We start from the raw sequence: 27,965 nt of genomic DNA, 5'->3' as shown, positions 1-27,965 counted from the left end.
AGCAGGACAGAGGCAGGAAAGGGAAGCTTAAATGAGTGAATGGCAGGGGGCAGAGGAGGAGGAAGAGGAGTGACAGAATGATAAAGTGAATTAATTCAACCTTAGCCAGCCCTGATTGACTCAGCACCAAACTGGCATGTACAAACATTCACAGTGACACCAAAGGCATGGAGAGAGAAAAGAGGAATGATATGTCCTACTCTAGAAAGAGAAGTTTCACTTTTGGGGCATATGGCAGGTAAGTAAAGACACTGTTAGTCTTAAATTAGGACTGGCATTGTCCTTGGAGCAGCGGCACAACCTGAACAAACGGCACTTTTTTTAGATTTAAGTCATCTTGTCTGTTTATGCAGAAGTTTCTGAAAAGCTCTTACTTCCTTGTTTACAGTGTGGATAGATTCACATGTGGGGATGAGACGGGGTGAGGCTTTATTTTCCTCTCTACTGCAGCTTTTTCGAGTTAACATGTTAACCTTTCCTGTATAATGTAAGGAGTTACTAACTGTGCTGTCTTGCTGTGTAAACCAACCTGTTGCTGCAGACCTGAATTCGTGCAGGACAAAAGTCTGGACACCCTGGATTCTCCTACCAGTGAGCGCAAGCCTTTCCGTTCTTCCAGCAGCAACCAGAAGGTGACATCCTTATCATTTTTAGTGTGCACTTTCTCGCTTTAATTTTAATTCACTCTAAGGGATGAATATCCATGTTCTACATTTCTAGAAGTCCGTTTAGAGAAAGACTGAAATATGAGTCATGTTCCTCTTCCTCACCCGTGCTTCTGCTTTCCTTTCTCTCAACTTGATTTTCACTTTTTTATATATATATTAGGAATCAGAGCTGTTTGAAATCATTGAGAAGCTGCAGGTGAGTTACAGTGTCCATCATTTTGTGCAGTGTGTGCATCCATCAATGCCTGAGCAGCAGATGTTTGTAATCACTAAAGCTCTTGTCCATCAGGGCAGCAGGATCGATGAGCAACGATGTGAATTCCCCCTTCCTCTCAAGGTTTCTCTACTTGATAGTAATAATAAAAAAGTGACACAGGCTCTGTACTGATGATAACAGGTGTTTCCCCAAACAAACATCAGCCCAATCAGATTCTTCTTTTTTGTGTCTGTCAGTCTCCACTTTCTACAACTGGGAGAGAGCTGCCGCTTATCCTTCCTTCGAAACTGGGAGGCTATTGGATAGACCCCCCTCTGGACAGACTGGTAGATGTGAGTCCCACCTCTTCCCATTATGCCGTTGACCCAGAGAGCTATGACATCATGGAGAGAGATGGTGAGGCCAAAATCTATCACGAGTTCTTCCGCTCACGAGTAAGTAGACTTTAACTGTAAAACCTATAGGAATATTCTTTCTGCATTGATATTAATGTTTTAACCCTTTTGCCACGCAGTACCATCACTCTTTCACAGCAGTGGATCCAACTTTGGGCTCGCTGGTTCTCTCTGTGTGTTTGGAGGAAGAGGAGAATAGGCTCAGGGTGATTCTAAGGTGATCTTTGGCTATTTTGGCTTACTGTGAGACATTTTTTATTCTAAGCTACAATGCAGCCAAAAATGTTTAACAGAAAATTGTGCTTCTCCTTAAATGCCCCCTCAGCTCCAAAATGTCTTTCTCCTAGGGTTATTGTGTAAACTTTCAGATTCATATGCTGAAAGAGGAATGTTTATCTGACTTAAATCTGATGTGAAGGTGTCATGGGACAAGCAGAATTTCATTTTAGAAGTCAATCCTGGTTTAATATGCAACTTTTACAAGCATAACAAGGTCATTTAAAACTTCCCGTGTGCATGCTGTGCATCACAAAAGATCTTAAAGTATCTCTGAAAGGAATCTTTAAGGTTTCTTTGTTATAGTTTATATGTTTAATGTAGAGCGTGGTTGATCAATTATTACAAGAAACTGCATCACAGAAAAGGAGGCATAATGATTGTGCTTTATGTCTCACAGGATGAAGGAGTGTTCTCTGCATGGAGTCTTCTCTGTGTCTCTTTTCCCCACCCTGCCATCTGCAGTTGAATTAGCAAAGGTATCAAACTTCTTACTGTATCATACCTATATTTCTATTTGGCAAAATAGTAACCACAAATGATAAACTATTATTTCAAGTAAAAGCATTAATTGTGCACATTCTGTGTATTTAAAGTACTTAAAAGCTTACATATGTGTTTTATTATTTTTATGGATGCACTGACATCATAATAGCTAAACGATGAGCGGCTAAGGCTAACTACTTTATAGACTGTTTATTGCCTTACATTCTACACTGAAAAATAAAGTTTTTACTGGACTCTATGTTGTTCTGTGAAAAATTAAGCACACCCTTAATGCTTCCATAGGAATTAAGACAGTAAGATGCTAAAACAATCATCCGCAAGTCTGACTTCCTCCATAAAACCATAACTTCTGGCAGTTTTTAGGTGTGTGTGTTAACACAATGACACACTGTTCCAGTAATGGACATGCCAGCAAATTCACCCCAAGGTCAGATTGTGCAATGCTCGTAGAAAAAAAAACCCCAAGAGTTATATCTCAAACTCTGCAGCCCTCAGCTAGCACATCAACTGTTAAAGTTCATGACAGCACAATTAGATAATGACTGAACAAGTATGGTTCATTTGAAGCATTGCCAGGAGAAAGCCTCTTCTCTCTAAAATGAACATGACAGCATGACTTAGGTTTGCAAAGCTACGGCTGTGTAAATCACAAGATTTGTGGAACAATATCTTCTGGACCGATGAGACTAAAATGAAGGTATTTGATCACAGTGCACAGTCCAGTGTTTGGCAAAATCCAAACACAACATATTACCTAAAACACCTCATGCACACTGTTAAGCACAGTGGCGGTGGGGCAATAGTTTTGCTTGTTTTGCAGCTTCATGCAGTGATTAAGTTGACAATGAACCCCTCTGTATGTAAAGGAGAATCAAACAGGCGGCCATCTGTCTGGTTGGCCAGTTAAAGCTACTGCAGGGCCATGCAACAAGACAATCATTTCAAACTCAGCAGCAAACCTGCGACATAAAAAAAAGAATAAAGGTGTTTCAGTGGCCCAGTCCAAAGTCTAGATTTCAAACTATGGAATGCTGTGGTGGGAGTTAAAGAGAGCTGTGCGTAAAGGAATGTCTCCAAGCATCCAAGAACTGAAGCAATGAAGTGAGAGTCTGATAAAGTCATACAGAAACTTCAAATCTTCAAATCACATCAAGTTGCTGCTGCTAGTGTGGTTCTACGAGCTACTGAGCAGACAGCACTTTTTGCAGTACTGCAGATGGTGACTGTAGCACTTTTTAATCTTGCAGTTTTTCTAAAAGAGTAATATATATGTAAAAAAAAAATGCAGCATAGTAAAAAGTATTGTTTCACTCTGAGAGGCAGCAGAAAACGGAGAAATAAACCAAAAGAAATGCTCAAGATACCCCAAAATCAAACCTCAGTACATGAATAAATGTTCTCACTTTCAAGCACCGAATACGTGACAAGCACTTATAATTATTCCTCACATTCTTTCTAGATGCTTTGTGACCGAGTGACTGCCTCAAAGTTTGACGTGGTCTGCTACCTGAAGGTAATATGCTCTGAAATGACTTGAAAAATTGACACATATTTCACATACGTCACAGGAGGAATGCCACAGGTGTCACCAAAAACAATAAGAATGGCGCAGTTAAACACAAACGGGTGTCCCAAACAGTGTGATGGTGAGCAGAAAGGTAATACAAAGAACCTGATGTGGTTTTTCTCCCTGTGCCTTTCCTACTGTGACATGTCAGCATGTTTTCTATGAAGCTCTTCGCTCTTCAACTCTCTCTTCTTCCTCTCTCAGGCTCCAGAACTTATAACCACATTTGATGAACACAGAGTTTCTCCTAATTTCAAGTTTGGTGTTTTGTGCCAAAAGGACAGGCAGGTAAGAACTGATGCTTTACTTCAAAATGCCATGCATTTTTATAAAAAATGGCTAAAATATGGCAGCATATCATAACCAATCCCTCTCAGAGAAATCCATTTCTCTGTAGCTCACTGAGGAAGACATACTGGGTAACAATGAGGAAAGTGAGGAGTTTAAAGAGTTCCTGTCTATTCTGGGAGAGACGGTTCAGCTGCAAGGATTCACGGGGTAAAGTATGCTGACAATGTGAAGAAGTGACACAAGAAATGTGGAAAATCACATGGTTTCTTCTCTCCTCGCTCTTTTTCTCAGCTTTAGAGGAGGACTGGATGTGTGTCATGGTCAGACAGGAAGTGAAGCAGTCTACACTTCCTTTCATGGGAGAGAAATCATGTTTCATGTCGCAACTAAACTGCCTTACACAGAGGGTGACCCACAGCAGGTCATTAATCACATCATCCTCAGTCTGTTTGTGCTGATGATTCACAGGAGAGTCTCTCTGAGGATATTATGTGTAGTTAAGTTTATGTGGGGAGGGACGAATCAACTTATTTTTAGACACTAACCAACATTTTTCTCATCACCCTGCACAGCTACAAAGAAAAAGGCACATCGGTAATGACATCGTAGCTTTAGTCTGCCAGGAGGGCCAAACCCCCTTTCTGTCTGATGTTATCAAGTCTCACTTCCTTCACTGTTTTATTGTCGTCCGGAGGATTCAGAGGCAAGAGGAAACAGGTGGAGCAGGATATCAAGTAAGTGGGCAAAATACATCCCCATCAATGCAAATTGAATAAATTCACCATATTTGTAAAGGAATATAGCAGCTGGGTGGCCCGGTGATGTAGTGGTTGTGTGGTAGTGCTGGTGTCTTACAGCATTAACACTGACATTTTTGCAAAGCCATTGTTGTTACTTATATGCTGCCATATAGATACAAATATCCATTCATCCATCCACCCTAACCAGAGAATTCCAGACCTCCCTCTCATCCAGAGGTACACTGAAGGGAGGTATCCAAATTAGATGCCTGGACCACCTCAGTGCGGAAGAACGGCAGCGCTGCTTTCAATCCGTCCTGAACGACTGAACGACTGGGCTATATTTGTTAGGAACTTTTGAACCTGACTGGGTCTTTCTAGGGAAATTTCTTCTTGTTGGGGAACCAGACAAAGAGCATTTTACACAACCCCGATGAAGAAAAAATCATCAGGTACCAGAATACTATGTACCTTGGGAGGAAGCTCAAAGGAGCTAGCCTGATGACCAGGCTTTATCCCACGGGGCCCACTCTGACACTCAGACACAGCCTGAACAGGCAACACGGGCTGGCTGACCACCTGCAGGAGGCACTGTAGAGTACAGGTTTAATGACTGCTGGGTGGCAGTCAGGGGCGAATGCCCTGGCAGTTTGAAAACCAGCTGATGAGACTAGCTGTTGATTCAAATATATCTGTGATAAACTGACATCATGCAACAATCTCTGCTAATCTCTGCCATTTTTGTCTTCTGCAGGTGTCTGTCACGGCAAGAGAAGATGTTCCTCCCTTTGGTCCAGTGCTTCCAGATCCCCCTGTCTTTACAGATGTAAGAAAAAACAGAGCTTCATCTGTCTCAGTATACTTTGTTTATGTGTTTATTTATTCTTTAATGCAACAGCTACAGCCAATTCATATTTTTTTAGGTATATTGTACTTTATTTGCTTTGTCAGTAATATTTATTTGATGTCCACTGCGATTTTCTCCCAGAAATGTCAGTGGACGTCAAATGTTTAATAGCTTTTGTTGCTTCATCTCTGGATGGCAGAGCTTGCTACAGAAATGAAATCTTCCTAATTTTTTTCCTACTTGCTTGGTACTGAGGGGCCCATTGCATGCTATGAAAAGATTTACATAATAATTTGAGGTCTCACAAGATATTTAGAAATAGGAGTCATGCTACGTAAGTTGAGAGTAAGTGGCCAAAAGATCTACAACAATTTGTGACGCATGAAAAAGGTAAGAAGAGTTCATCCTTGTGTCAACAATTCAGGCTGATTGAGCTGATAGGAAGGCAGCAGTAACTCAAATAACCACTAGTTCAAAACATGGAGGTCCAACCTGGCAGTGGCAAAGTGGCCCTAAAGTGTATACTTGCTGTCCAGACTAGGGCTCTAGTGGACAAACCTTCTTCAGTGGAGACATGTCAGTTCGACTCGTCACAGTGAGCACAGGTGTAAATAGTAATATGATGGCTGAAAGTGGTTTCAGAATTCTGGTATTTTGTGGTTCATTGCCACACTGTCATGGCTTATTGAGACACTAAAACAGAGCTTGTGTTACTAGTAACTCCTGCACCTTCCTTACAGGTCTAAATATGTGCTCTAAAAAGACACAGCTTAACATGTCAGTCTAACCTTTGTCTTGCCTTGCTTTGCTCCTTTGGACGTCATTGACCATTCAGACTGCTTGAATGCGAACACACCTTGATTTAATTAAAAAAAGGTTGCTTCTGCTCCACCTGCTCTCTGTGTCAGTCCTTTATTTAAGGGAGCTCAGTATTTACCAGTATAATCAGTGTGTGAAATATCTCACAAGGTTTGTCTTCCTTTGTCCTTCCTTTAGCATTCAAAGTTCAGAGAGTTTCTGCTGGCTAAACTCATTAACGCTGAGATATCCTGCTATAAGGCTGAGCAGTTCAGCAGACTGGAGGTAGATGGAGGAACACTTTTCCCTAATGCACTTCATTATTGAATATCTGTGTTTTTTATTCTTCTGACTTTGACCTCTGCCCTTTGCATTTTCCCCTCCTTCACTCATACAAAGCTCCGCACTCGTTCATCACTCCTGGAGAACTTGCAGGCTGAACTCTTCACCCGTTCCCAGTGCATGATGGGGGATCAATCACTGATTGCTGTCCCCACTTCAGAGGGCCTGCGGGGGCCATCTGAAGGAAGTGGGGGATTTATTGAAAACTTTAAGGTGAATGTTTGTATTTCTCTGAAATACTTGCATGTTTGAATTTACAATTTTAACTAAGCGTTCTTACCTCTGTCTCCTGTACCAGAGAGCCATCAGAGTGCGGAGCCATTCTTTTGAGAATCTGGGGGTCCCCAGGAAGAATGCTAGCAGCACATCGCAGAAGGCTAAGGTAAAAAAAAGAAAAAGAAAGAAAAAGCTTGCTGTGCAATGGAAACTGTTTGAATAAAGTCATAAGATTATTCATACTAAATGCACTGATGTTCTCCTCTACCTTCCTTGACAGACAGAGAAAGATGGAGATAGGTGAGACTCATAAAAATATTCTAAAAAATTAAAATGTTCAGTTGTGTATGAGCTGAGGAAGTAAAACAAATCACTTTTTGTTCTTTTTAGTGACAAATCTTCAGGACCTCTGCCTGCTCCCACTGACAGTTTGGGGGCAGCTGAACTCAAAGATCAAACAAGTCCTCAAGAGGAGATATAAAAGCAAAAATGTACTTGTAGATTTTAGACATGAATATAGACATTGCTGGCCTGTATGGTTAGACTTTAAAATCCTGGTGGATGACCTGTATGTAAATAGACTGTAAAAGTAAATAGTTCTGAATGCATAAAATATAATTATATGACTGTTATAGGAGTGATATTCTAGATTCATGAGAATCGTTAAATTTAAATGTTTTGACTTAAAACAGATGACAAGAGTTTAAATGATAAGACAATATCAGGTTTATGCCAGAGACTGAATTTGCAGGAAGGCAACACGATATAATGAATTAAATTAAAACTGAACATAAAATGTAGAAAATAAATGGTTTGTTTTAAAGACCAATAAAATGTACCGGTAATTTGAAAAATCAGTTACTATTGTCAGGTGTTGGCTGTGTGCAGGTCTGGAGGACCCACAGTGCAGACTCCGGAGACAAAACGTGAACTCAAAAACAGCTTTATTGCTCAACAGAAAAACCATACAAAACCTAAACTGGGAAAAATCCTTGGTTATTTTTGATGTCTTAAATATACAAATCAACCAACATAAAGCACAAATACAGCATCTGGATAGAACCAACCTTTTAAATATTGTAAAAAATTGATAAATTGATAAATTGACCGCTCACACCAAATCGTCACTTGAGTGTGGTGGTTGTGGATAAAAGCAACACATGCACAATAAAAACTGTTTCTAAACTGATTTTAACAAAGTGTGGCAAGAACACTGGAATAACAATGAAATGAAGCAACAAAATAAAGGGACGTGCTGTTCTGTCCTGGAGTGATGATGCAGGTAAGGAGGCAGAAGGAGGTGAACTGTTACTGCATAATATATAAGATTGTTTGATTCGAATAAGATATGCAAGAGTCCGTCAAATAAAACTGCACTAAATAGGTCATCACTTAGTGTATGCACTCAGCCAGAAAGAAGAATATGTGATGAGAAGCAAGATTGGCAGTACAGGAAGTATTCAGATCTCTTACATATGCAGAAAATACTCATTTTTATGCATAAGTTAAAAAAAAAAAAGTATTTCAGCTATAGTGCACTATATGGCATAACTATTACATGCTTATGCTTTAATTCAGTGATGTCAAACTCATTTTATATTCTGGGCCACATACAGCCCACTTTGATCTTGAGTGAGCTGGACCTGTGAAATTCCCCTTGCTGTCAGTGTAAAGAAGTTTAACTATATATTCAATCCATTATAAATCAGCATATAAGTAAAAAGTGCGTTTTCAACACTAAACCTCACTTCTTCTAAATAGTAAAGAAATGCTGCTGCAGTAAATGAACTGTCATCATGACTTTTCTGGCTTAAACTGCCAGTCTGTAAAGTTCTGTAATTAGATGTTTTTTTAATTATAAAAGACAAAGTTTATTCATAGCAAAAAAAAACAAAAAAAAAAAACCCGGACATTTTTATAGTAGATATATATTAGATAGTGGAAAACTGGCACTTTTCTGTCATTTATTAAATATCTATTACTTTATTCCTTTGTTGTCGCATGAATAGCTATGGAAGAGGTGTTTATCAGTAGGAAAAGGTGTAAAACTTGTGAAAATACAATAAAAAGTCAAAAATGTATGTCCTTCTTCAGATTTTCTAAAGCAGTACAATGGGCCGGTTTGGAGTATTTGCCAGGCCCCCGAGCCTTATGTTTCACACCCGTGCTTTGGCGCGTAAGTTTGTAATCGTCATGGTTGTCTTTAGGGTTATCAGAGAGTGAACTACTGCTCGAAGTCGGTAGGTGGCAGTAATGCACATGTAGGCTGTCTTGCCTGCTAAGCATTCAAGAAGAAGAAGCCCGTGCGGAAGGCTTTTGGCTGTTCTGTACCACCTGATTTGTAGCTTTTAGAGCAGGTAGGCGAAATCATTTCGGTCCCCCTTGTGGTCAGACACTGCTACTGAGCTTTTTCGTTATTTATCTAGCTCAGGCTAACTCCTGCTATCGTTTTTTAACTCCGTCTTTAACACCATTTAATATAGCATCGGTTGTAGCTAACTGTTAAAAACAACGAGTGGTTTCTGCTCGCGGTCTTTGCTGCGATTAGTTTTATTTCTGCTAAGCCCGAGCAGCTCTGCTTCAGGTTAGTTGAACTTTGACACAGTGAACATTGCTCAGAGGCTGCCCCCAAAAACTAAACACTCCTTGAGAATTATTCGCACGCTGCCGTTAAGGTTTTTGTTGCTCTTCATTTAAAGCTCTTGCTAACAACTCAAAGAGCGGCTGCTGACCCCAGGATGACCTCCAGAAAAGTTGTGGAGTTGTTCTACGATGTAGTTTCTCCGTATTCATGGCTTGGTTTCGAGGTTTGTGCCGTCTTGATGTGCACCACAGCATCAGATCGGTTTGTTTAGGAGATGCGCAAATATCTCATGTGTTTGCAGGTCATGTGCCGCTACAGAAACGTTTGGAACATCGACCTCAAACTGCGCCCTGCGTTTCTGGGTGGCATCATGCACGGAGCGGGTCAGTAAAGATCAGACAGGCACCTGTAAACCTGCTGCAGGACACGCTGCACGGTCAAATCCGGGTGCGCACTGACTCTGTTTGCTCTCACATTTCTCTTTCTTGACAGGCAACAAGCCTCCTGGTTTGGTTCCTAACAAGTTCGCGTACATGACAAAAGATCTCAACCGCTTGGCAGAATACTTCAGTGTCCCCTTGCAGTCGCCTGCTGACCCCTTTGAGGTCATGTTCCAGAAAGGTACAAGCAGAATCAGCTCTATAATGTCTATTGATTGGACTATTAGACCCAAGCTATTTGACCCTATTAGACCTTATTTGACCCCTAAAGACATTTTAACTGAAGCAATGACGCTTGATTTTGACAGAAGTTCCACATTTAAAGAAAAACATAAGTGTCTACTACTTTTTGTTGTTTTTTTAAGGGGGGGAAACATGCAACTAAAACAGATTATCTTCAGATATGGGAAACTGAACTCTACTATTCTTAACTCCCAAAAGTTTGGGTAAGTGATAATGTCGTAGTCATGACTTGTGACATGGTGTTAAAGCAACACAAAGCAAATTTAATTTAATACTTTAAAACACTTGGCTGTGGCAAAACAAGCTGTAAGCACAACACAATATACACTTGACACTTTATTAGGTACATCTCACCAGTACCAGATAGGACCCGCGTTTGCTTTGAGAACTGCCTTAATTCATAAGAATTCCTCAAAGATTTTGGTCCATGTTGATCACACAGCTGCTGCACATCCATGACGTGAGTCTCCAGTTACGCAACATCTTAAAGGTGCTCTATTGGATGACGTCTGATGACATTTCAAGAAACCAGACAAAACCAGCTCTGGTAACAAGAAGATATTTTCCCCCAGAGAACTACCGCTGTCATATTTTCTTTTTTTTTTTTAGACCATTCTCTGTAAATCCCAGAAGATCAGCAGTTTGTGAAATACTCAGACCAGTCTGGGACCAAAAACCATGCCACATTTTAAGTCACTTAAATCACCTTACTTCCCTATTCAAATGCTCAGTGTGAACTTCAGCAAGTTGTCTTAATCATGTCCACGTGTCTAAATGCATTGAATTTCTGCCATGTGATTGGCTGAATCAATATTTGCAATGAATGTGTGTACCTAAGAAAGTTTACTTCCCTTTTTATAGAGAGCCAACAATTCCAAATACTGTTGTATGGTTCATAAGAAACCCTCCTTCAAAATTTTTAATGATTTTCACCAAAGATCGAATAAAGAACTGCAGATTAAGAGATTTACTGAAATATTAGGCTTGAGATGTGACATCTCATGATTTTGTCAATAGTGGTTCAGGTAACAGATGCATGTTAGTGCCCTTTTTTTTTTTTCTTCTTCTAGGCAGCTTGGCTGCAATGCGATTTGTGGCAGCAGTGCAAGAAAAAGAAAAGGATGGAGAGAAGGTGGTGAATGTGTCCCGTGAGCTGTGGAGAAGAATCTGGAGTGAAGACAAAGACATCACTGAACCTGCGTCGCTGTCTGAGGTGCAGACTCTTTAACATCCTGGCTGCATTTAAAACAAAATTAAGAAGCACAATTTAATTTTGAGACTTTTTGTGTTTTTGCAGGCAGCAGTGAAAGCTGGATTGTCTGAAAGTGAGATAAAAGAACTGTTGGCCATGTCCACCTCAACGCAGGTCAAAGAGAAGCTTAAAAGCACAACACAGGCAGCTCTTGATTATGGGGTCAGTTGTCCTTCAGCTCCTCTTGTAGATCTAGCAAAGTGAAAAACAAACAAACCTTCAGCTATAACCCAAATCTCTCCTCCTAAATCCTTGTCAGGCTTTTGGTTTCCCCATGATTGTGTGTCATGTTGATGGAAAGCCAGAGATGTTCTTTGGATCTGACAGATTTGAGCTCATGGCCCACTGCATCGGTGAGAATACGATTCTACCATCTCTACAAATTTACTATCAAACTGGCTCAAGTAAATGGAATAAAATGACACCTTAACTTGTAGTCAGTGAAAGACTTTGCATACTTTTGGCTCTTTTAGTAATTCTTTATAGCTGAATATTGAATCGATATTAAGGAATCAATTGTCACTTATTTTTTGAACTTGTTGCTCTCTAACAATTAAAGTTATTCTAGTTTTGTTTTTATTGTAAATCACCTATGATTTCAAAATTACAAAAACAAACAAAAAAGTGTTTGGCACTCTGGCAGTGGCACTACTTTTCCTTCTTATTGTTGGCAGTTTCTTATTCAGTCACATTTTGTTCTCTGTTTCAGGAGAGAAATGGCTGGGACCTCAACCCAGCAAATCAGCTGCCAAGCTGTAAAATGAAACCTGTTTTCATCTAAAGACGATTTGCTCACAGTTTTGATTTGTCATTAAGTTCCATCTTTAATTTTTCTGGAATTAAAATCCCAGTTTTCCAAGTTGTGAAAGTCTCTGTCAGTGGCAGTAACAAGTTTCCAAACTGGTACTGTTGAGATATGCGTATACATATGACTTTTTTTTTAATGTTAGTCATAAAAAAACCCTAATAACAACAACAACAACGAATGTGGGTGTAGATTTGGTCACATGATGTGTGTCTACCAGGATCAACCAGTGTTCACAGACCTCAGTGCTCATATTTTGACATATCATGTAATCTACTGCTAGTATTGTGATTAATGCATCATACAATTGTGCTGCTAATTATGTGCCTAATAAAAGCCTTTGAAATACAAGAAAAGTATTTTTGGCAGCTTGTACTAAACCTTAATATTATTCTTATTATTATTATCATTATTATTATTATTGTTATTGTTACAGTAATATTCATGGTCCCAGCTGATACTTTTTTTTTCTCTGCCAGTGCTGACATTTGTGATTTTTTTTTTTAAAATGTCTTCTAACTGCCAGCTGGTCAGTTGGCCCATTATTTCCATTCATGACTGAAATATTGACCCGTTTTCTTCCACTTCACCAATTCAGAGTTGCAGTGGGGCCGGTACACCCTGGACCAATATATCATCCTCAGGATGATATCTAACATATATATCATCCTGAGTGTTAATATATTGTTAAGTGCTAATTTGGTTAAACCAGGAGGAGTCATAGTTTATGAGGCTGTACATCTTAGTTTAATCTCAAGTGGGCTGAAGCAGTAAAACTATGGTAATGATAACCTAAAAAACATCCCTTTAAAATGTTCATAGTTAACATATTTAAAAAAAACAATAATAATGAGTCATTATTCATTAAATGTACATTACAATTTACATTTAAGAGTGAATCATTCAAGGCACCAAAACCTTCATATGTAAAGTTTTTGTAACAGAGCAAAAGTGTTTTCTGCCTTTATGATCTCGTCTAAATATAAAAATACTTCTCATATATTTTCTTTCCTGTTTAGTAGTCCTGGCATCAAATTACAACACCATAAAAAGGCTTTTCATTTAAATTATTAACAACTAATGACTTTACAGTAATTTGAACTGGAATATCTGATGGACCGTTTCTGGCCCTTGTGCCACAGGTTTGAAACACCTTTCCTGACGGAAAGTTCAGACGTTCTTAGAAAGACGAGATGAGATTTTTGTCACCTCGCTGAGAACTACTACGTCATTATTAATTAATCCATCGATCCCTTTGTAACCCATCATTCACAGCAAGCAGGTTTTGAATTTCAACCCTTTCACAGGTAGGCAAGCAGAGGCCTTCATATCCTCCCTCAGTTGAACTGCATTCAGGTATTAATGTTGGAGAGGATGTGGCTTTTTGTTTGTTTTAGATTTGTGTGAGATTACTGACCTGTTGTGGGCGTAAATATCCTCTCTTTTCCTGGTCTGGGTAAGAACGGGATGTGGAAATGGATAAATGCATTAAATGTTTGTTATGTCACAAATGTATGATGCCACAACATAAAGTGGAAAGAAAGACGCTACAGTATACTGAAATACTGCACTTGCTGTTGTGCAAATAGCTGAAATCACTTCGACAGCACTGGCGCAGTGTCTACAGTGCCGTGCCCCTTTGATTGTATGCCTCGCCTCAAACGGCAGGGCAGCTCGGCTGTTAAACTCCTGAATAAAATCAAATGATTCATGCATAAAGTTCAGTTCAATTCATTTTTAATTATATAACACCAAATCACAACAACAGTCGCTTCAAAGTGCTTTATATCGTAAGGTAGAGACCCTATAATAACGCAGAGAAAACCCCCAACAATCAAGCGACTCCCCTACAGATGAGCACTTGGCAACAGTTGGAAGGAAAAACTCCCCTTTAACAGGAAGAAACCTCCAGCAGAAGCAGGCAGCCATCTGCTGTGATCAGTTGGGAGTTTAAGTGCTGAAGACGGGACAAAAGACACACTGAGTGGAGAGCCAGCGATTAATGTGTGGTGTGTGAGCACATAGTGTATCGTAAAGTAACACAAGTCTGTGTGTGTTCAGCATTTCTAATGTTTAGCTTGAACTACGTGTTTTCTTGACAATAACTGTAATATTGCAAACATCAAGTATTGCTGTCATATGAATAATTACTTGTAAATATACTGTAAGTAACCGTGTCTTTGTACAGTGAAGGTTACAGACTCTCCTTCTACCCCCTACATTAAAATTTTAGGTGTAAATATTTTGCACTAAACACAAAAAAAAGAATCTGTTATGTGGTTGCTGTGAATTCTTTGGACCAAGATAATCTTTTCACTAGAGATGGCAGAGCTTGTTATACCAGTTCTGAGCAAAAGACTACCAAACACGTTTAACAAAGGGCCAGCGACTGAAACAAAATTACAAGGAGCAGCAGTACCAGTTTCCTTACACAAAGACGAGGAAGGCAAGGGTCACGAGTCGCTGCTGTACTTCAGGGAAAAGCACATTACAGAATGTGGTAGAGCACATCAGCACACTCTGAGGAGGAGGGAGGTGGAAAGGAGGAAGAAGGAAGGAGTAAATAGGAGAAGGATATGGTGAAGCAGGTGAGGGTGGAGTTAAGAAAACACAGAAGGCTGAACGAAGAGTAGCAGAGAGCGCATTGATCCCCTGAGCCTGACAAATCACCTGAGAACAACAAGACAATGAAGCTCTGAACAGCCCAGCTGAGCCCGGACTCTTCAGCAGGGAAGATGTATGAAAAGTGCCTGACCGCAATAACAGGATTTCACTTTTGATTATTTCTCGTTTGGCTGTTAAGAGTAAACTGCAGGTGGTGAGGTAAGGCTTTGACCCCTATTTTTCTTCTGTCTGTTTGTAACACATGACCTGTCCTTGTGGCAGCATGTAGGAAGAGTGAGCTGATTAATGCACGCTATGTTAACTTTATGAAAGCGGCTGTAGTGTGGTTGGAGCCTTTTAGTGATTTTTATGACATAATGTATTATTTTTAGTCTGGGTGAATGAGCCGGTGCTGTTTTGCCAATCATGTTTGGCCTTTGGGCGTGTAGTGCATCACTGGAACTAATGTGATGAAAAAATGCAGGTAAACAGGTTTGGAGCTCTTGGCTGTGACGTAAAAGCGTGCTCATGAAGATGAGCTTCTATGAATTTAGACATAAATCATTAGGACTGCTTTGTTAGGCTTTCTCTGATATACATCTTTGATTAAAGTAGTCCAAAAGCCTCCGTGACAAAAATAAAGGTGCTAGACTTTAACTCTGACGGGCTGTTTATGTTTATGACTAGTTTGTAGCAGGAGGGAAATGCTCCGTATACCTCACAGATAGCAATACGACATTTGACGTTTCTGGTCTCAGTTACCTGTTTGCTCAGATGCCTCCTCGTACTGATTACCTGTAAGAGTCACATTACTATTAACAGATTCTGTTGCAGGAACAACAGGCCTGTCAGGCAATACATTCTAATTTGACTACTTCATCCATAACAAAGAAATCAATGGTTTTCCTACTGAGAAAATATCTGGACAACTTTTAAGTGTATGAAAGCACTAAAAACCTCCTCAGTATGAAGTCTGGTTGTGTGAGCTTCTTGCATCTCTTCATCGCTTTTTATTTTCTTTTAAATATGTGACAGGATGTCTTCAGTATCAGCTGCAGACTCTCAGTGCAAAACTGGAGACGCTATCTGTGGTAAGTTTTGTAGCTACTTCTGCTCACTAAACAGGTCTGACCATTTATGGGGCTTGACGAGCCTAACCCTTGTTAGAGAGACGTCTTCTGTCTTCGCCTGAAGATAGAAGATAAACTCTGCACGTCAGCTGAGCAAAAATATTAGCATAGACTGCATAACCACATCTGCCTCTTTAAGTACTTTGAATCTAAAGACGGACGTTTCCTTGTGTACATTCCCTGTTTGCAGAGATCCGAGTGTACGAACAGGAGGTGATCGTCGTGCCCGTCTTCCTGTTGGCCAGCTTTCTGATAACTCTGGTCTTCATTTTACTGCTGCGCTTCTGTCCAGAGAAGGTCGATCGTATCCGTCCAAAGTCAAAGGTCACTACCAGGAGGATACTGCATGGCATTGATGGTAAGAACACAAAAAAGAATGAAGTCGACTCTTGTTGTGATTTGGGGCTGCATAAATAAAATTGAATTGATTGAATGTTTTTTGTGATATTGGTAGTTTAAGTCAAATTTGTGGCCTGTATTTGCTTGTTCATGAAACAACATTATATAAAATTTAATCTAAATGAACAAAAATAATACAATAATAATATTTTAAGCTTTTGTGTCCTTTTAATTTTGTTCACTTCTGTGAGACGTGCAAATTTTAATTGTTTTTCTGGAACTGTTTAATTTATTTAACTCATATAAGCAAACACGAACATTTAATAAATGGTTTGTAACACACTGTAATGTTGTGTTAGGCAGATGTAACTTCAGGTGAAGGAGTTTACAAATACTGTGCATTAATAAGTACTGAAAAAATCCTTATATAAGCAACTACTACAATTTTATGTGTTCAAAACCACATGCATGTTTCTGCTTCTCAACTTTTTATAAATGTTAAATAACATGACTTGAAATAGTGTCTAGGTTATGGTCTCATTTACTCCCTGTGTTTTCATACGAGCCTCTATTCTCTCTGCAGCTCCATCAGGTATCAATGTTCTGGAGCATGAAAGCATTGCTTTGGACATGCCCAATTCCTACTCTACCTTCCAGTCCCCGCACACCTACCTCAATAAAGCATTTTCCAATTCTGTGGAGACACTCCCTCAACATCCCAGCCCACCGCCACAGGAGATTTTCAAGCCCACTTTCACTCTCCCGCCGCAGCCCAGAGAGCTGCCCCGCCAGAGGCTCCCCGAGTCCTTCAACCTGGTCACGCCTCTCTCTGGCACCTTCTCCCTGCGCACAGACTCCTCCGTGTCCATCTACAGGGCCCGTATGGAAAACAGGAATGTGGTACTGCGAGTGCTAAATGGTGAGATTTTCACCGAGGTTTGTCTGTGAGTTTTGCAGATCTCATTTGGTTTTCAGTGCAAGATTCAGCATTTTCTTTTTCTCTCGTTGGCAGACTCGGCTAATGCCACAGAAAGGCACAACTTCCTGGGCTTTGCTTCCTTCCTGGCCCAGCTCGGACCACATCCCTTCCTGCCTGAGCTCCTAGGTGTGGTGTCACTGCGAGCTCCCCTGGTTACAGTTGTGGAAGAACTGGAAAACAGAGACCTGCTCAGCTTCTTGTGGAGATGCAGAGAGGTAGGGAGATACATTTTTAATGAGCTTCAAAGATGCAGCGTGTGCTACATTGATTCTCCTTCAAGTATGATAAAATCCAAATGTAAATCTCCAAATCGAGATGTAAAAGAAGAATTATTTAGACATTTTTGTGACTGCCTTTCCAGGACAATGGGGATCCGCCATGTGAAATGACAGAGAGACGAATATTTACCATGGCAAACCAGGTGGCCAGTGCACTGGTTAGTATACAAATATACTGTATTTTCATTGGCTCTTTTTTAATGCTTGAGGGCAGTCTTTTAATATTTATAGGAACTGCACATGCTCATCTGGTTAATCTTGACTTCGCTGTCATGTTGCCCGATCAGGCGTTCCTTCACAGCAAAGATCTTCTCCATGGAAACATCCGTGCCCGTAGTGTACTGATCAGTAAGATGTTCACAGCCAAGCTTTGGGGCCTGCATGGAGTCTATACACGAAAGAACCAAGGAGCCACGCAGAGGGAGGATCCGAGCATGAAGAAATGGCAGGCACCAGAGGTGCTAGCCAAGAGGCCTGCCAGTGAGAAAAGCGACGTGTGAGTTCTTGTTAGATCTCATTTGAGCCTAATTTTATGTGTCACGTCTATAAAAGATGTCTTGGTGCTGTTTACCTTAATATCCTCTGATAGAGATGTTGCTACATGAAATGTGTAGTCTACAAGCTTGTTATTAAACTCCTGGAAGAAAGACTGTAACATCAGTTGCTTTTGTCTGTCCCTTTTTAGCTGGTCCTTTGGTATCTTATTGTATGAAATGACAACTTTGGGTAAGTTCAATTCTTACTTTTTAGAATATACTCGTAACTTTAAAAATTATTAATGAATACATCTTTCAAGAGTTGAATAATAGAACAATTTGAATTAGCTGTTAGACATGTCTCTGTACTTTTTACTCTGGGTTCCTGTGTGCAGATGGACTCAGTGTTTTAAAAACAATACATTTGTGTGACAGTAATTTTAGATTTTAAAAGGATTTTTGTGCCGGTGTTGATCCTTAATCTGTAAATTATTTAATTCGATAGAGTTACCTAAGAAAGTCATGCAAACCGTTAGAATTTACTGTATTTTAACATTGCAAAGTAACACTTGTGTACTTATTTCTATGCAGTCACATGAAACTTTGCTCAGTTCAGATTAATTTATCCACTGCTCTTCTAAAGTCTTACCACAGCATTTCAGTCAGATTGAGGTCATTTGAGCAATTCTGTTGTTTTAGCTATCAGATTGATGGCCTCATATTTGACTCTAGAATACTTTGGTATACAGAGGACTTCACAGTTAACTCAGTGTTTGATTTGACCAAACATCTCCACTTTAGTCTCTTTGCTCCAGAAGTCTTGTGGTTTCTTCAAATGCAGCTTTGCAAATCCAAGTCATGCTGCCGTGTTCTTTTCAGAGAGAAGAGGTTCTCTCCTGGCAAGCCTTCCAAACAAGTCGTACTTGTGCAGTCTTTTTCTAATTGTACTGTCATTAACTCCACAAGCTTCTCTGAGCTTTGCACAGTCCGGCCTCACTGACTCCTGGCAGCTGTCTTGAATGTTTTCCATGTGAATCACGGACTTCAAATTGTTTGAAAATAGCCTTTCAATTCCTCCAAGATTGATGGACAGCACCAGTTTCTTCTTTTAGACCATTACTGGTATCTTTTCCCAGACTGCTACTTACCATCTTAATTCCTATGGAAAGAGTAAGGGTGGACTTGGTTTTTTTCACAGGATTGCATCAAAGAGTTTTCACATTTATACGCTATAATGTATCTACTAATTTCTCTTGCGTTTGTCCAGGTGAAGCTCCGTTTGCAGAGATCCCGGCTAATGAGCTTCTGCAGTTTCATCAGCGAGGAAAAAATCTTAAAAAACCATCAAACTGCTCCAACACACTGTGAGTGTCCACTGCAATACTCCAGAAACGCCAAACATGAAGCGCTACACTTCCTCTCGTTAATCACCGCAAAAGTCAGATAAATTTCTTCATCTCTTCTTCGCACAGGTACACGATCATTAAAGGTTGCTGCCAGTGGAAGGATCAAGAAAGACCCACTCTGGCAGAAGTGCGCAAGAAGCTGGCTTCAGGAGAGAAGGCGGCCTCTGACAAGGTCATCAAGGCATCTGGGACAGTTAACATTGAGCAATACCTTCAAGAAGCTGGATACGGCGAAGCCAACAGCTACACTGTTTTCTGATTGCAGTTATCCTCAGCAAAAGCACTTTTACGAAACAAAAAAATGACGTTCAGATGCAATACAATAGCTCAAAACTCTGGGTATGATCACTCTGGGAATTGAAATTGCTCCTTTTTCCTTCTTTCAACAGTTAACTTTGGGAAACATTAGGTTTTTTTCTTTTTTTCCCCCAAATTTCATTCATGTGTCTTGCCTTTCCCAATGTCTCTAATGTTCAGTTGGAGAAATAAAACCTCCGACTCGACATTTGGACCCGTAAACCTGACCGACGTACAGCTTCAACCTGAACCTGTGCTAAATACTGTCCATACATGATGGTTTGCTAATTTTGTTTGAAGATGCCAATGTATGTTCCAATATATATATTTGCCACATTTTTTCATGATTTCGTATCAGACATAAGTGTGGAAATGAAGGACCCATCAATGTAATTTTGCCATTATTTCCATTGTAAATTATGTTTACTGATCAAGTTCAGTTTATGTGAACATGAAAATCTGTTTACATGAACTCAAATGTGAATAAAATAAAGATGACCTTATTTTTCATGCGGCTTTCATTAAGTGGAGGAGATAAAAACAAAAACACACAAAGCTCCAGTAACAGGTACTTTTTATTGGTAGTACTGCATACACGCACAGAGAGCGCTTCCAGTTGTTGAAAGAGCAAACCATGAGGAAAACCTATTTTCAGGTAGTTAGGTTGATTAAAGCCACTAAAACTACAGTATCCATGAAAAAATAATTTTGTTTGTAGTATAAAATGGAAAAGATACAAAACTAAACTTTCAATAACTGTTTTAATAACCTAATTTAAAAAGCCCAGGCTTTCTGTGTCTTTTCCGTGATATGATTGGAGCCTGGATGGAACATCTATGGCAAACTATAAGCTTAACTACAAAAAGAACGGAAATATCAACGTAATGGACTGTTGCTAATCACGTCGCTAAAGTTAAAGCACCGATTGAAATACAACAAGAAGGCAAGGTTCTTTTTTTTTTTTGCACCCAAGTGGTGAACTGTCCTAGCACCGATGTCGCTATGCTGTCTGATTTGCAGTTTCTCCTTCCACGCGTAAAAACGCCTCTACTCACAGTGACAGAAAAAAAACAAAAGAAAAACACTACTGACATGTATACTGGACTTCTCACGAACCACTCACACATATGCATTCATGTCTTCTGCACATTCAGTGTCCTGAAAGTAAACTCGCCATCTTCTTGTCTCTACAAGACCGATGGAGCATCTTCATTAATCCCAAAGTTCTCAGTCTTTTTTTTTTTTTTTTTTAAGAGTCCAAGTGTTGATTTCAGTGAGAAGTTGGCTATGAGAACACAATCCTGGAGTCCTTCTGGCAGCATTACTCACGCAGGCTGTTGATGGAGGCACAGATCTTGAGAGCGGGACCCAGCTTGATGTTCATGGTGGAGATGAGATGGTCCTCACGCAAAAGCAGCAGCGCCTGCCCGTCTATTTCCTGAGACTGAAACTGGGCAGCCAGCTCCTCACAACCTGATCGACCAAGAGACTCGGTTAATGCAGGAGACAATAAAGAGAAACAACATGTGACGAGTGAACTGTAATCAGATGGACCACCAACCTTGAAGTGAGGAGATAAACCTGTAGACTTCGTCCACGCTCCACTGGGAAGGAGTCGAAGACAGGAAGCCAGCCCCCTCTAGTGGAAGACTTCCAGGAGCTGAGCTGTCAGACTGAAGAGCGCTGTGCTCGGCTCTTGAGCAGGAGCGGGAAGAACTCGGAGACAGTGAAGGAGAATCGTCTTCTTCGCCATCGCTGGATACTTCATCTGAACGACTGGACTCTGAGTTAAACTGCACCCAAAACAGCAGACATTGAACTACAATCAGCAGCATTTTTATACTATTATTATGTTGCAGGACAAAAAAGAAAAAAGGATTTCCAAAAACAGCTGTGAATGTTAGTTTTCAAACATAATGGCCTTGATTTTTGTTTTGTTTTTAAGACTGTTAACAACAGAAAACACACGAGACATCCTTTAAAACCTACAGGTGTTACCTTGACAGGTAGATGCTTGGTTGATATTTTATTAGAGGTGATATTAGAACTGCTCCTGCGAGTGGAGCCCCTACGCCTAGCAGTGCTCTCTGTGGGTGCTGGATTTGGTGCCAGCCCTGCAGCTGTTCTCCCTCTGCTGGATTTGTAGTGCTGGCTGCAGCTTACATTATACCTGCAAATGAAAAGCAAAGTCAGCACTGAGAGAGACATTCTTGTTTGTTTGCCTCCCCTGAGTAAATTTCCAGTGTTACTATTGTCTAAAAAGGGGATCAAACTTAGTTTCACATTTAACGAAACGGGTAAAATAAAAATCACATTAAGGATCAGATGTCTTCAGCACACATATCTTGCTTAATCTTCTCAAATAAAGCCAATTAACAGCAAATCGATGAACATATTTTTTAGCCATCTTTCTGTCAAGAAAAATGTTTTCAGATAAGAGTAGGCCACCATGGCGCCAACTCACAACAGCCTGAGTATAAAAGCTACTGCCTGAATTAAAAAAGAAAAAAGCTTCCTGATGTTAAAGCAGAATATTTTTGTTCTTGCACAGCATTTTGCAAGCCCGAACATGAAACAGCTTTATCTGTGCCATAGTGGCAAATTGGAAACTGCATTCAAAGCCCATCAATTTGAGATTTAGCTGAAAAAATATTTCAAAGATGTACATCACTTTCTACTACACTAACTTTCTCAAGCTTTTGTTCTCTGGCTCTGTGGCTCTGCAGCTGTGTAGATTCAAAATTACAATGCTAATTACAGGATTTTTAAAATGGCAGAGACTGTCTCTGACAAAGGGCTACGTGAGCCCTAGATAAAGAAGTACTTCCACCTCCTTTGAATCTGTCTACTTTCATCATTTGCTTTAATCGGTCGTGCCACCCTGTTAGCTAGTGTGCTAGCTTCAAACTTCAGTGTAAGTGGGTAAATTTGCTTATTTTAGCCCTTAGACAAGACCTGCAGATGGCAGCTTCAACTAGATAGGCCAGAACATAGTAAGAAACTTGCTCTCTTTTTAAAGCATTTTTAAAGCAAATAAATGCAAAAATACCCTCCAAATAATTCAAACTCACTGTAAGCACATTGTTTCTTTGCTTTGAATTTCACTCTTCAGAGCTTGCATGTTCTAACCCAGTGCTAGACCCCCCTTTGTTTTACAAGAAACATCTTCGATACATTTTTCAAAAAATGCCCGTCTGTGCAAAATGAGTTTAAAAACATAAACAACTGTGGGATACTGTTTGTCCATGATTTGGACGGGGGGAACAAATTATGGCAGGATCAGCCTGATATTATTTGTATCCCACTGTAACTTTACTGTATGAAGAGCTAACATCTCCAAAATGTCAGGAGTAGTTAGTTATTATAAGAAGTGTTTGTGAACTTAAAATCAAGAATGTGGGATACTGTTTGTCCGTGATTTGGAGAGCCCAGCGCGTGCTCCCGACGCAGGGAAAACCAATTCTGCAGGGGAGACCTACCTTGGAACTTGTGCAGGTGAAGCCAAATTTGGCGAAGCTTCATCTCCTGCTTTGCGTTTGTGTGGGAGCCCCGTCAAAAACCTCTCCATTATGCTACCAGTGTGCAAGCAGTCTTTTTTTTCTCATATCGTGCCGCCCCCTGCAATGGCTCTGCGCCCCCCCCCCGGGGGGGCACGCCCCACACTTTGGGAACCTCTGTTCTAACCAAATACTGCAGTCAGTGGCTTAAACTGCAAAGGCTTTAGCTGTTTTCCTAATAAGATATGAATGTCCTTTGAACCTCTGAGCTTTTATGGCTAATTAAGAAGGAACAAAACAACACATAATGTGTATGTAAGCTGAAACAGAAACAAAACTGTACCTTTTGGCGCAAGTATTAGTACAGAACCTCTTTGATCCTCTGAACTGGCTGGCTGGAGCAAGGTTCCCACAGTATTCACACTTCAACACTGAGTAGGGAAAGAAAGACTTTACACTACTGACCATAAACACAGCTTAAAGCTACCATACTTAATGAATAATAAACCACCACTTACATGGAGGTCCATTTTCTGTGCAGCCAACCAGGGCAAAATCTCCGTCTTTGGGAAGCCGAGCAACCTGTCACATCAAGCTAGTAAGACACTTTTTTTTTTCTCATGGTAACCTTAACATTCATTATCTGACTGTGCATGTATTATCACACTTACAGGGAAGGGCTCAGCTCCCTCCTGAATCACAAAGCCCTCGATAACATGAGTGAGAACTTGTGGTTTGACGACAGCCTGGGGAACAGGTGCTCTGTCTTTGTCCCCGTGCCCTACTCTTGACAATGGGAGAGGCAAAGAAAGCGTGGGAGGAGATGAGAAGGCAGCTTCTGAAGGAGGAGCTAGTGAATCATGAAAAAGAAAAAATAATGAGCTTACAGTGAGAATTTTGAAGACGTTCTACAAACGTTTTATGCATGAATTGGAGAAGACAAGCTGACGTACCTGAGTCCTTTGTAGGTGCAGGAGATAAAGGAGGAGCCGAGTCTTTCATGGGTGCTGAGTCTGAAGATTCTGTCATCTCATTCAGGCCATCACAGTCATATTTCCTCTTGAGAGAGCCAAGAGGAGCTTTTGTCTAACAGCATGTGGGGGGGGGAAAAAGCCTTGTTACAATCCCTTGTACAAAGACGTCTCTCCCTACACCTAACCCAAGCAGTAAATCCTTTGATCTTACCATAGTACTGTTGCTGGAGACCGTGCCAACATTCCCACCAGATGGACTTTCCTGGGCTGTGCTATTTCGTGCCTGTGCCAGGGCCACAGCTTGCATATTTCCTGCTACGCCCTGCCTGGCTCCCACAAGCTGGACAGGGATGTGAGGAGGGTTGTGACCTGCAGCAGTGGACTGATTATTGCTAGGTGGAGCTGGGAGAATGGGCGGTGGGTGTCGAGGGGGCAGCTGCAACGGTAAACGGTGTCCCTGAACTGTCTTGGGCTGTATTGGAACAGGACCTTTGTCTACATTAGTGCTGGACTGTTGCAGGGGTTGCACCACCAGAGTTTGAGTGTTAACATTTGCCTTTGGTGCTACTGAGCCAATAGGGTAGCCCTGGGTGGAGGTAGGAACATTTGACGTGGGTACTAGGATCACCGGTGCAGCAGAGGGGGTCAGGAGGAGTTGGGAGAGAGGGAGTCCTGGAGAGGAAGTGGATGAAGAAGCTACAGAAGAAGTAGGAGTTACAGTCATGGCAGCCTGATTTCCAGTCTTTACAGTCAGTGGATTTGTGGCAGACTGTTGTGTAAAGCTGCTCTTGGCAATTTGTTGTTGCTGTTGTGGTTGCACTTGTTGCTGCTGAACTGTCTGTGGGAAACTCTGTTGCTGTTGCTGCTGCTGACCAAGAGGAAAACCAGAAGCATCTTTCCTTTCTGGAAGCTCAGATTTAACAGCAACTGCTTTGGTTGTGGAAGCACAGTGTAAGGCAAGGTTCTGCACCTGAGAGATGAAGAAAGGAGCAGCGTGTGATCAAATTTAAATAGTTCTTCCTTCACAACCATTTCTTCAAGATTACATGGCTAGAGCATTTGGTAAAAGCACACAAACCTGATCATTGTCAGACTGGGTGCTAGCACCGGTAGAAGCAACTTCGTGCTGTTGCTGCTGCTGCTGGGGCTGAGTTTGAGCAACTGCTGCAACAGTAGCAGTTGCTGGGCCACCAGGCATGAAGATGAGCTGAGAACGGTTGACCTATGTGGGAAACAGCAGAGATGGTCAACCTTTATTTCTCTTAATGACTGCAAGAAAGATTTAATGATTTCCCTGCATTTTCTCTGGATTGTCAGTGTGAATTTTACACAAAGGTTTCCAACCGTTCTTACTATATCATAACAATATGTTACATAAATTAATTCAAAGTATATGCATTTAATAGATTTTGTGGATAATCAGTTTTAACCCACTCTAAGATACATCTGTCCCGGTCCTGCTGAGTTTCCACCCAGCAGCACTGACTGGTTGATAGCAGTTTTGGTTGCAGAGGTGGCTGGACCATGAGGACGAGGACTGGACATAGTCCCTCCCGCAGAGGTGGTGCTTAGATTGACCTGGTAGGCACACACATATTTATATTTTAACTCAAACTTTAAGAGAGCCAAGGCTGAGGTGTTTTGAACATGTACAGAGGATTGATAGTGGATATATTGGACAAAGAATACTGAATATAGAGCTGGTAAGTAAGACGAATAGAGGAAAATCAGAGAGAAGGTTCGTGGATGTAGTGAAGGAGGACATGCAGATTGTTGGTGTTACAAAAGAGGAAGCAAGGGATAAACTGTGATGAACATAAATGATCCGTTGTGGCAACCCCTAAAGGGTGCAGCTGAAAGAAGATTCAAATCTTTCTAATTATCTGTCAGATATAATTAAATAATAATTTACAAAAACTTACAGTGGTGGGCACTTGGGAGATGCTGTTACTTGGAGTATTGGACTGGCGACTAGCAGCAAGTGTGGCCTGTTTTAAAGAGACATGAAAAGGTTTGATTGGGACATGTCTGTTTGTTTTTATTTTAGTCTTTTTCTTGTTGTTGTGCATGTATATTCTGGTCATACCTGTTGCACAGCAGCTAAGTTGTGGAACTGAGCACTATTTGCGATCTGCTGCTGCAGCATGAGCTGCTGGAAGTACTGAGCAGCATTAGGCTGTCTTTGCAGAGCTTGCAGAGCCTAAAAAAAACACATACATACTTATTTGGCTAATACCAATTCAAAAGTTTGTTTTTCATTTTTTAATTTAAATGGTACTGTTATTGTAACATGTAAAGCATTCGTTTTGTTAACATTTGGACACAATCACTCACCTGTACAGCCTGTCTCTCATACAGAGACATGCGGGCTATCTGTGGTGCATGAGAATTGCCACTTGTCTGAGAATTTCCATTGTTGGTGCCTGTATTTTGGTCTTCACCTGCATCCATGTTTACTGCTCAAAACGAAAAGGCCAATCATCAGAAGTAGCTGTGTCAACAGTTTTAACTATAAACGATCTATATGGTGTATTTGCTATTTCTCACTGTGGGTACAGAGAAAAATAAAGAAAAAAATAATTAATAGACGACAAATGAAATGATTAGTCACTAAATATAAACAAAGGCGGATTATTAAACGTCCTTTGTTGGACTGCACCCTCAAAGTTTCCAATTGATTGTTTATGTTTTTAAAGTGCAGCAGATTATTCGCTCTTGTGGGCATATCACGAGTTTTTACTATCGTGGCAAGCAGGAGCATTGTGGTATTTTCTACAGCAGGCCTGTTGTCAAGATGATAGATGGGTAGAAAAGAAAGACCAACATGGAGGAAAAGTTGAAAATAGCAAAGGAAGCTAGCTATCCAGCGATGGCTAACTACAAAGGATTACACAGGTTTAACGATCTCTCGACACTAGTACAGTATACCATAGTTTAAAAAATGCATTCCCGTGTGCAGCAAAACTCCGAATGCATATATAGAAAAATGAAAGTAGATGAGTCGTTTGTTTGACGCAAACACCTAACTAAAAAACATAAACAGAGGCTAACTAATTAGCAATGCTATCTGTTTTCTGCAGAGAGAAAGCAAGCAGCTAGCTGACTATTACTGCTGCTACATGTCAGAGCTTAATGCCTTTCGGTGTCCGTTTGTGTCTACCTCTTCTTGGCTTTCCGTCCTTTTCACAGTTAAATTGAGTTCTTTTTCGGATATTGGTTGTAGCTGCCAACAACGACAGGGATTTCTAGGTTTTTTGCCTCCAACAAAACCCCGCCCCTCACAAAGCAGTTCTTTTCCCCTCCTTCTTCTTCTTTTTTGGATATTCTGGAAGACTGTAAACCATTGTTAACAGACGGACGGAGCCACCTACTGTTTCAGTGTGTAAACTGCATCGAAATCTATTTGTGTACTTTGGCAAACAAACTGGGATTTATGCAATTAGTTTTTATATGTTTTTTAAAAACTTACAGCGAGCTAACCTTTGTAATGAATAGAAGTACTTTTGATAACTACAGTATTCTGCAAAAGACACTCTTCATTTCTTTATATTTTCTAGGAGTCATACACTAACCTTTTAGTGATTCAAGCATAAAAAGACGCCTAGCCTAAATCTTCACAGTGTTCCCAGAAACACTGTCAGTACAGTGAAAACATACCTCCCCATAGCCTGGACCTCAATTTTACTGAAGGAGTGCGGGATTATTTTGACAACGGAGCAAAAATTACCCAACACCTAAAGAAGAGTTTTGAATGTCTTCAAGAAGCCGGGAGGACTATTCCTGAAGGCTACTTAAAA

The 27,965-nt window shown here is 40.5% G+C and overlaps 4 protein-coding genes across 6 annotated transcripts; 3 read left to right on the top strand and 1 right to left on the bottom strand.

Annotated features, from left to right (window-relative positions):
• Positions 1–21: 21 nt before the first annotated feature.
• Positions 22–7,728, top strand: rap1gapl (RAP1 GTPase activating protein-like). The gene is made up of 19 exons (XM_026184783.2): positions 22–238; positions 389–421; positions 542–632; positions 829–864; positions 958–1,005; positions 1,122–1,319; positions 1,400–1,497; positions 1,957–2,035; positions 3,523–3,576; positions 3,835–3,918; positions 4,028–4,128; positions 4,213–4,342; positions 4,494–4,655; positions 5,416–5,487; positions 6,505–6,591; positions 6,706–6,861; positions 6,947–7,030; positions 7,145–7,164; positions 7,255–7,728. The coding sequence occupies exons 1-19, from the start codon at positions 168–170 to the stop codon at positions 7,343–7,345; spliced, it is 1,695 nt and encodes a 564-aa protein (XP_026040568.1). The 5' UTR covers positions 22–167; the 3' UTR covers positions 7,346–7,728.
• A 1,371-nt stretch (positions 7,729–9,099) lies between these two features.
• Positions 9,100–12,544, top strand: LOC113032574 (glutathione S-transferase kappa 1). 3 transcript variants are annotated; one of them, XM_026185566.2, is made up of 8 exons: positions 9,100–9,221; positions 9,564–9,671; positions 9,750–9,831; positions 9,941–10,069; positions 11,202–11,344; positions 11,429–11,545; positions 11,643–11,736; positions 12,093–12,544. In XM_026185566.2, the coding sequence occupies exons 2-8, from the start codon at positions 9,603–9,605 to the stop codon at positions 12,140–12,142; spliced, it is 684 nt and encodes a 227-aa protein (XP_026041351.1). In that variant the 5' UTR covers positions 9,100–9,221; positions 9,564–9,602; the 3' UTR covers positions 12,143–12,544. The 3 variants fall into 3 exon arrangements, with proteins under 3 accessions (XP_026041351.1, XP_026041350.1, XP_080164495.1); XM_026185565.2 differs by having other exon boundaries at positions 9,153–9,448; XM_080308369.1 differs by lacking the exon at positions 9,100–9,221 and having other exon boundaries at positions 9,222–9,671.
• Positions 12,545–14,822: 2,278 nt separating this feature from the next.
• On the top strand, positions 14,823–20,200 carry styk1b (serine/threonine/tyrosine kinase 1b). Its single transcript, XM_026185207.2, has 10 exons — positions 14,823–15,011; positions 15,828–15,883; positions 16,113–16,280; positions 16,845–17,180; positions 17,274–17,455; positions 17,602–17,676; positions 17,806–18,014; positions 18,204–18,244; positions 19,262–19,358; positions 19,467–20,200. Exons 2-10 carry the CDS (start codon positions 15,829–15,831, stop codon positions 19,657–19,659), a joined length of 1,356 nt encoding a protein of 451 aa, XP_026040992.1. The 5' UTR covers positions 14,823–15,011; position 15,828; the 3' UTR covers positions 19,660–20,200.
• A 54-nt stretch (positions 20,201–20,254) lies between these two features.
• phc1 (polyhomeotic homolog 1) lies at positions 20,255–27,486 on the bottom strand. Its single transcript, XM_026185205.2, has 14 exons — positions 27,329–27,486; positions 26,503–26,624; positions 26,255–26,368; positions 26,091–26,156; positions 25,603–25,746; positions 25,247–25,390; positions 24,380–25,138; positions 24,148–24,280; positions 23,866–24,044; positions 23,713–23,776; positions 23,538–23,625; positions 21,696–21,867; positions 21,259–21,490; positions 20,255–21,170 (listed from the first exon to the last, which is right to left on the bottom strand). Exons 2-14 carry the CDS (start codon positions 26,617–26,619, stop codon positions 21,019–21,021), a joined length of 2,364 nt encoding a protein of 787 aa, XP_026040990.2. The 5' UTR covers positions 26,620–26,624; positions 27,329–27,486; the 3' UTR covers positions 20,255–21,018.
• Positions 27,487–27,965: the final 479 nt, after the last annotated feature.

Source organism: Astatotilapia calliptera, chromosome 11, assembly GCF_964374335.1.
Source record: "Astatotilapia calliptera chromosome 11, fAstCal68.1, whole genome shotgun sequence".
NCBI lineage: Eukaryota > Metazoa > Chordata > Actinopteri > Cichliformes > Cichlidae > Astatotilapia > Astatotilapia calliptera.
Note: the sequence above shows the minus strand (reverse complement) of the source record. Positions and strands in the feature narration are given on the sequence as shown.